This window comes from Bison bison, unplaced genomic scaffold (assembly GCF_000754665.1).
Source record: "Bison bison bison isolate TAMUID 2011002044 unplaced genomic scaffold, Bison_UMD1.0 scf7180017864101, whole genome shotgun sequence".
Taxonomy (NCBI): domain Eukaryota; kingdom Metazoa; phylum Chordata; class Mammalia; order Artiodactyla; family Bovidae; genus Bison; species Bison bison.
Genome location: NW_011494673.1, coordinates 2,582,247 through 2,591,241, shown reverse-complemented (window position 1 = coordinate 2,591,241; position 8,995 = coordinate 2,582,247). Strand labels below are relative to the sequence as shown.

The following is an 8,995-nucleotide window of genomic DNA, read 5'->3' as shown; positions in this document are numbered from 1 at the left end:
GGCAGCCCTACTTCAAGGGTATCAATGTGCCTCCTGGGCCCTCTCCCACCTGCAGAGGCCAGGCCACTCCCGCTTGAAAACCAAGGGCCCAGCCACAGCACCTGCCTCCAGCAAATGTTGACAGCAGTGAGACTCAGGAAGCAAAGAGCTAAAAACCACTTTAAAACAAAGAATTCCTTCTGGAAAAATCTGTTTTCCTTCCTTCCTTCCTTTCTTCTTCCCCAAACAAAATAACCAAGGTCATTCTAGTTGGAGTGTGAGCAGAGGACTGCAGGGAGAAGGAAGACTCGGTGACTGCAGTGTCACATGCAGTGAGGTCCTAGGAGGCTCCCCAGAGCCATCAGCGCAGGGAAATGCTGAATGTCAGACTGGCTGAGCCGAAGAGGAACTGACCTTTGGGGAAGAGCGAGCCGGTGCCAGCGATTACGCCTGGCTTAACACTTCCCTCCACCACATGGCCTTGCAAGTTCACCCCAAGGCTGCTAACCCTCATCGGGGCCTGTGGCAGCCAAGAATGTTTAATGAACCTGGCGAAGTGAGAAACTATGCTTGTGCTCATACCTTTGATTCCAGCCCCTCACTGGCGTGCTGGTATTTCAGGCATCCTTTTGATCCACTCCAAGTCCCCAATAAGAATCACCCAATAAACACAGTGGGTTTAAGTCAAAGACATTAACGGAAGCCCCAGGACTCTGATCCCTTCCGCTTGGTGGAATATACAACTCAAAGTTTATCACATGCAACCTGTAACAAAGGTGAGGCGGGCCAGGTAGAGATCAGAAGGGTGCCCTTGAGGCCTACGTTGGCCTTAGCGGGATTCAGTCACCGTCTGGCCCCAGCTAACGCCTAGTTATCAGCTCAAACATTTTCCAAAACAGCCCAGGTTTCCTGGGGGAAATGCTGTGACTGGTTCCATTTGTTTACAAGTGGCAAGCCGAGCTCTGGCTTGTTGAGAGACCCATATAGCTCCTGCTCTGGGGAAAGCTCCCTAGGGCTCCAGACAACCCTTCCCCTAGGACCTTCCAAGGCCCGCAGGACCTGGGCTGGGCAGAAACTCTTAAGAGGGGTGGTAAGAGGGGAGGGGAAGGGCAAACCCAGTTTGCTCCCCTCCTGCCAGCCCAATAGCCTGGGCTTTCAAAACGGGTGTGGCAGGCTGCCAGGCCTGGGGTGGCAGCAATGACTGACAGGCTGGTTATTGGAAAGCTCCCATCATTAGCCCAGGAATGTTGTTTGGTTACTATGGCGACCTTCCCTACAAGCAGCCTGACTAAAGCGCAAGGAATCTGTTACCTAAAACCAGCACCCTGTGGAGCCCATGGCTTCTGGAACAAGCTTATCAGTGGCCTGTTCCCTTGACTCTCCTAGCTGAGGCTCCCAAGCCCAGGAAGGGAGAAGGAAACAGCTAAGACATCGCTGAGCTTGCTATGGGGAAACCTCTCGAATTCCAAGGCCCAGCCTGGCTTGGAACCCAGGTCCAAATAGGGAGCCTGCTGCCCCCTTGAGGCCCCCTGCAGACTGGCCAGGGGCAGCCTGGCCAGCACATGTGTCCAGGGCTTAGTGGAAAGCCCTCAGCATTTCAGGAAGCTGCTCGGGTGTCTGGTTCTCGTCACGCCAGGTTCACGCTGTCCCTGCAGGGCCGTCAGCCACTGCCTCATCACGTTTCTGCCTTTTTAAACTCAAGCTCCATTAACTAAAGGTCACCTCACAGCACGGAAATAAAGATCCCCTTTGCTATGTTTTCTAATCCCTGAATTTGAAGTCAGCTCCACAAAGGCTGGGATTTTCTCCAGGAGTCTTGAGTCCTGGAAATGGTGACCTCCTGGTGGCTGCTAGGGAGCCGGCACACCTCTTCTCAGCTTCCACTGACCCTCCTGTGCAGGACGCCCTCCCCTGACCCACCACATGTGCTGCCCTCCTTGAGCCCCCTGTCGCAGCATTATGCTGTGGACCATTTCCCCTTCCCCCACTGCTGCCCTTGACCCAGCTGTAAACTGACTGTGAGATCTTCTCTTGTCTGAATCTCACAATAGACCCTGGAAGCAGAGGGAGGCAGGAGAGATGTCAGTCTTTCAGCAGCTGAGGAGGGGACGTGGGGAGTAGGAGCAAGCTGCTGGAGGGAGCACAGCTAAGTGACGGCCAGGGACCTGCTGCGGCTCCCACGTGAGGACAAGCCAAGAGGAAAGGGTCTAGTCCACTCCCCAGCATCCCCCTGTGCCAGGCCTCCTCCACCCGACACAGGCCTGCCAGCCTCTCCTTCACTCTGCACATAGGAAGAGCAAGGTCTCAGCCACTGGAACTGGCAAGGCGCTGGGTGGCAGAAAGGCTCAGACCTGGTGCCTTTGAGTGCCCACAGAACAGACCTTATTGACGATGCTGAGGTCCGGGCATCTACCCCATCATCTGGGGCAGATTTTTTTGTTTAGCTGCATTGATATATATTGGATTAGGGGCTTAATTAACTGCGGTGGCAACAGCTGGAGCCACACACAGCTTGTTCCCAATGCAGGGAGCAGCTGGAAGAGCAGGCTACGGTTTCAGCTGAAGGGCAGTGACATTCTTCAGTGATCCCTGACCGTAATGGGCGCAATGACATTTCCTGCTAGTCCATGGGTCTCATCCGTGGGGAAAAGCACTGAATTATTTGCAAAGACCCACAGTCACACCCTAGGTCACTCCACAGTGCTGTGGTGGGTGGCTACCCTCCCCCTCATACCCCACAGTCCCTCCCTCCTCACCCCCACTCCCTTTTCTTTTTGGCTTAAGACAACAGAAATATACTGTCTCACAGTTCTGGAAGCCAGAAGCCCCTTGTATTTTATTCAGTTAGTTTTGTAGCCTTTTAGGGTGGCCCAGTTCAAAGGGGAGCTCCCCATGGTCATGAATGTGAGGGGCACATGGTGGCTCAGAGATAAGAACCTTCTCTCTCCGTGGATGGGCGGGTTCACAGATGGAAGCACCACGGGGGATGGGACGCTCTGGGCCCCAAACACTCCACAGCAAGGCTTCTCCGTGGTGACAGGAACACGAACCCCAAATGTGCTCTGGGAATGGGACTTCCTCGGGCTGGGACGTCAGAGGTGTCCCCTCGCGCTTCCAGCCCCTGAGAGCGCCTGAGGCCCCTGTAGTGGCCCTGCGGTGTTTGGATAGAGGGGCTCTGCTCCCACGGCAGAGGCTGCCCCACGCTGAAGGCTCCTGCCTGCAGAAGCGGGGACCCGGCTGACACCGAGCGGCAGCCACCCTACACGCTGACCACCAGCACCATCTCCCGGGGCTCCCACTTTTTTGGCTTCTATTCTCCCGATGCAGGCACACAGGCGCAAATGTCACAGCTCGGGTCCAGGTATTCTTGGGGGCCCAGAAGGCCACCCACAGGGCTCTGGGGGAAGTCACCAGCCTCACAGCAAGGCCCCATCCCTGCCCCCACTTCTCCAAGACACTGAGTGACTGAAGCATTTCCTGGTGAAAGAGTCCGCACCTGAGTGAGGTGAGAGGGAAGAAGAAGGGGGTGGTGGAAAGTACACTTGGGGGACTAAAGAGACGGTTCGCACTCAGCCCAAGAACCAGGAGCAGGTGGGGGGCGCGGTGAGGAGGAAGAGGATGGGGGGTGGCAGGAGACACCTCCCAGGGCGTGAAACAAGCGAGGTGGGCCTCTGATCACACACGGCAAGTTTCAAGCCGACTTCAAAAGATGGCGCTGGCATCCCCACATCAGGCCAGGGAGGGGATTCTGCCAGCAGAGAGCATTCAGCCCAGGAGTTAGGAAGAGACACACGCAGTCAGATGGGTGGCACTGGCATGGGAAGCTCCTGCACTGGGTCAGGGCGCCCAAGGGAGCAGTGTGTGCAGCCCCTTCTGCGGCTTCTACAGGGCAGCTCTGCGCCCATCTGCTCAGTCTCCATCTGTTAATGCATGGAAGATTCCACTCGGATAAAGGACGACGTCTGACACCTGGCCCAGCCTCTGGTTTCTTCTGTGACACACACTCTGAGCCAGGGGCTGGATAAGGATTCTACCCCTTTTACTGTTCTAACCCTTCCACCGAAGCCTCACTGACAATAAAACACACAGAGGCACGCTCGCACACACACATATGCACACACACGGCTGGCAGCAGACCATGGGTCTGACCCTGCCAGATAGTCTTGAGCTTGGGAAAAAGCCAGGGTAACTGGTACTAGAAGAGGAAGACCTTTGTCCTTCCTGTATTTTTATAAAAGTAAAAAATAAACTTCTAAACAGTAGTTCTTGCTGTACTGTATTTGGGATTAGGTAACTACACCTTGTCCACACACCGGTTCTATCTACGTGGTGCATGCCCTAGGCGACTTGCCTTTTAAAGTGAACTAATTTCAATTTTAATAATCTCTCAAATATAGAAGGGAGGCCAAGAGCCAGGGCTGTCTTGTGAACACAAAGGACAGGCTATGTGGAGCTGGCCTCGCACCATCTCGGCTCACACCTGACCGGGGCAGCTGGGACCTACCTGGGCTCCGCTGACCCTACTCCAGACTAATACCCCCACCCCGCCCACAGCATCGTGACTCCTGACCCCGCTGTTCTGGCCCAGGTGGGTCCCAGCTGCCCCTGGTCAGGTGTGAGCCGAGATGGTGCGAGGCCAGCTCCACATAGCCGGTCCTTTGTGTTCATAAGACTTGATGAGGAGGAGGCCACTCCCAGCAAAGTCCACAGGCAAAGCCACCGTGGCATCTTCTGAAGGAGGCCTGACTCCCTGGTGCAAAGGGTCAGTCCTGCCTCTGCTGGACTACAGGTAAACAGACAAGTGCTTGGCTCCCCGCGTGGGCCGGGCCGCCTGCAGCTCCCGCGATCACTGATCTTGGCTGTAAAAGTGAAGTGGCTCAGTCGTGTCCAACTCTTTGCAACCCGTGGACTGTAGCCCACCAAGCTCCTCCGTCCATGGGATTCTCCAGGCAAGAATACTGGAGTGGGTTGCCATTTCCTTCTCCAGGGGATCTTCCCGACCCAGGAATCCAACCCAGGTCTCCCACATCACAGGCAGACACTTTAAACTCTGAGCCACCAGGGAAGCCCTGATCTCGGCTGTGGCACCTACCAATTTCTCTAATTCTTTGTGGAACTGTTTTCACTGCCAGCGTGAGTCACCTCTCAGGGCACCAGGACCACACTCCTTTCTGCTATCTAAAGACAACAGCCTTTGGCTGGTTCTAAAGGGTTCTCTTTCAAACCCCGAGCACAGTGGGAGTGGGGGTGCTAAGGGCCCCTCATTCTGGGATCAGGGGATTCAGAGAGACAGGGTTTATTAGCACCCTATGTCACCTGTCCCAGGGAAGGAGGGCAGAAATCTAAAGATGACCTCTTCCTCATTTCCTCCCAAGGGGCAACGCACCCTCCTGCCTCAGCCAGTCAGTGAGGCTCTTGTTCCCCAGGGTCCTGGTTGGATGGCAGCAGGTCCCCTGTGTATAGGCGGGGGCAAGAGGGTCTAGTCCTGCCCCACCCACCACCACTGGGGCCATGTGCAGCGTGAACCCTGCTCCCTAGAGACAGGCATCTGGGTAATGTGGCAAGCAGGAGCTGTGGAGGAGCCGAGAATAGAGGGAGAGGCCAGGACCACTCTGTGGGGATATAAATCTTCACCTCGACAGCCTGTGGCCTTCCTGGAGGTAGGGGCCAGCTCACATGGCCTCTATCAGCCCAGCCACTGTTAGAAACCATCCTTGGCTGGCTATGCCAGGGTTATGGTTAAGTCACACAAGTTAGGGTCCCCATGATGCTCAAATGTAGAGTGCAGGGTGGGATGGAAGCACCTCGGGCATGTTATCTTAGAGCACAGGCTCCTTGGTGGTCCACACAGCCCCCCGTGGAGCCTGCAGTTACCACCGAGAGCTTCCCCCTCCACACACGGTGCCTCCTGGCACCAAACAAAACGCCAGAGCCAGGCTCCGAGCCCACAGGTCCTCGGCCCGCCTTGACTCTCAGTGTGTGCACGACCAGCCTCCCAGCCCAGCAGCGTCCACGGGGAACTCACTTGAAGTTCTCAGGGTACTCCGTGATGGCCATGTTGATAACGTCCAGGGCGTGCTGGTAGTGTTTCTGGGCAGAGAAGAGGAGCGCCAGCAGATGGAGGGCATTGGCATCGTCCTTGCATACTTTCAGGGCCTCCTGCAGCTGCTCCATGGCACTGGAGATCTGCCGGAGAAAACTGCCGGCTTAGCGACCTTCCCCAAGGCCCACACTGCTCCCCGGACTCAGGGGCCAGGTGCCAGCCCACGAGGCGCAGCAGACCCAAGTGAGACCGCAGGCACTGTGGGGCAGGCAGGAACTCTGATGAGAAAACACACCCTCGAACACCATGGCAAGAAGGGTCTGCTGTTCCAAGTCAGTGCCGTCTCACAGCAAAGAGGGTCATGTCCACAATGGATCATGAAGGACTGGCCGGAAAGCCCCAACCAAACTGGAGGAGGGGGACTGTGAGAGGCTACCCAGACCCTGGCTACAGATCTCTCCTCTGAACCTGTTCTCGCAGTGATTGGGGCTGACAGATACACGCTGCCTCCTGCTCAGGGGCTCACAGTGGCAAGAGCTTAGGCCTGGGGTCAGACGGGATGTGAATTCCAACTCTGCCACTTCCCAGCTGGCGCCGGGGCAGGGGACTTGGCCTCTCTGAGCTGCAGTTCTTACGCTGCAAAATGAGGATAACAGTCCTACCTACGACACTGGCCAAGAGGGCGAGACAACGTAGGAAAAACATCCTGCTGGGCATGGAACACGTTAGAAAATGTGAATTTCCCTCTTCAAGCCCCCAAAGCCCAGGCAGCTAATGAACAGGTTAAGAGTCTTCCTTCCAGTCCAGAGAGACATGTTTGCTCAGGCACTCAGGCTTAGCGGTTGTCAGCTATTCGAGACAACCAGGGCCTCATCCTCCCAGGAACGTCAGAGTCTTTTTCCAAAATCTTGCTCTTGACCAAACCTCAGACCTACATCTCCAATGCTCCTGGAGGGGTCTACAGTACACAGGTCAGCTGGGGGCTCTGGTCCCTGGTGTGCCTGACCCCTGCCTGGTCTCTGCACTACTGCCAGGCCCAGAGTTCTCCCTTGGGGGACTTCCTTCTGTGGAAAGGTCATGGAAAGTAAAGGAGGAAGCTAAGGTCAGTGTGACTGCTGGCTCAGCTTGCCCATGCCCCCCACCCCAAGGCTGCTCCAGCAGCATGATCCTGGGCTGGGTGTCCAAACCCGCAGCCTTCACTGTTTGAGCAGCTAGACATGCTTTGGAAAGGATGGTGCAGAGGGCCTCAGAGACCAAGGCAGACAGGACTAGCTTAGAGTCCATTCAGAGACCCTCAACCCCCTGAGGTTACCAAGATCTGGGGGCCCCAAGGACATGGGGTACCAGGCTCCACTGGCCTGGCCCAGCCATCTCTCCCGGAGGACAGACGCCATTCATCAGAGGTGACTGAATAATTAAAGATACTAAAAAATGCATCATGGAAGGTTTTATCAGGAACTGGACTGGCAAGGAAAGTACTGGTTCTCCAACTGAGGGCTAAAAATAAACTGGTCTTGGACATCTTTGTGTTCATGCTCCAGGGAGCACCAGAGCGGATTGATGTTTCTGGAGACAATGGTGGAGAGTGCCTACTCTAGGACCTGGGAGTCGGGAACCGGGGGCAAGTGGCATGGGGGCTGGAAAGACGGCTCCCTGAAGACAGGATCAGGGGCCGGAAGTTGACACGGGCCTGTAAAACCAACCACCAGGCTGGTGGACAAGGCTCCAAGTGCCCGCTTCCAAATGGGACAGGGGAACAGGATTCTTAGAGCCACACAGGGCTGCTTTAACTAGGTCAGAGTGGGCTCTGAAGCTGAACTGTGCAGGCGCGGCCAGCTCCTAGCTCCTGAGCTCAGCAGAGCCGCAGCGCCTCAGGTGTCAGATGGGGTCAACGGCACCCTCGTCGTCAGCTGCAGGGCTGGCCCGCGCCCGTGGAAAGACAGCAGTGCTCTTGCCAGCCAGGCTGCCCATCACCCGACCGCGAGCAGCCACCACCCAGAGGGCTCTGCGGACTCCTCTCTGCCAGGCTAGAGCCCAGCCCCGGTCCTGCTGGCTTGTCTGCAGTCCCTGAGTGGCCCAGTGTCCACACGCACCAGAGAAAGGCCACCGAGAGGCCCTGCTTCACACAGAGCACCAGCCTGAGGGGCCCATGTGAGAGCAGAGACTCTGAGGGGCCTGGGGGATGGGAACCTTCACTTTTTTCTGACAGGCAACCAGCTGGGTGGGTAATTGCCTGACCTCACTCAAGTCCCTCAGCAGACCTTTCGGCACCAACAGCTCAGCTCAGAGAAGGCAGGTGGGCCTAGAGAGCCTTGGGGATCGAGGTGGTCAGCGGATAGGAGGCCCCAGAGGCCAAGCCTGGTGGTGGAGTCCACACGGTCAGGGGAAGCTCTGTGTCACACAGAAGCAGCTCCACATGACAATCTCTCTGCTCCCCTAGGCCCCTGGGGAAAGCTCAGTGAAGGTGAGGACACAAATGTTTACTCAGGTCTCCTGTCAACTCCTCAGGAGACGGACGTGTTGCAGGGGGAGTGAGGGCAGAGAACAAGCCCTTCCTGTGTGCCCACCAGAGGTCAGGGGCTTTACCACAGTAACTGACTTAATCCTTGCCTGGGCCCTCTGAGGTGGAGTATGAAGGCACTTTCATTAATAGATAAGAATAGAGGCTCAGAGAGATCAAGTCACTTGCAAAGGGTTGCACAGCTGATAAAAGCAGCAGGGCCAGGAGGAGATCAGCACCCCCAGAGACCTGGGTGTTAGGACTCACCTGGCGGACGAGGGCCAGCTGCAGGGAGACATACAGGATGACCTGGGGGTCGCCAGGCGCCAGCTGCTGGGCTCTGTATTGGGAAGGGGAGCAGTGAATCAGCCATCAAGGGTCGACAACCAGCATGATGAGGGTCACAGCCAGCCCTGTGCTGGGCACTTTTAGCAGGGCCAAATGCTGGAAATTCTGCCCAGCCCCACCTTGGA

General features: G+C 56.4%; 1 protein-coding gene across 1 annotated transcript in view; it reads right to left on the bottom strand.

The window, feature by feature from the left end:
• The window catches only part of TTC7A (tetratricopeptide repeat domain 7A), a 123,021-nt gene that overhangs the window by 36,373 nt on the left and 77,653 nt on the right, over positions 1 to 8,995 (bottom strand). Inside the window, exons 14-15 of the mRNA XM_010838655.1 lie at positions 8,790 to 8,862; positions 6,005 to 6,165 (exon numbers count right to left, since the gene is read on the bottom strand). Coding sequence (XP_010836957.1) covers positions 6,005 to 6,165; positions 8,790 to 8,862 — 234 coding nt within the window. The remainder of the gene's footprint in view (positions 1 to 6,004; positions 6,166 to 8,789; positions 8,863 to 8,995) is intronic.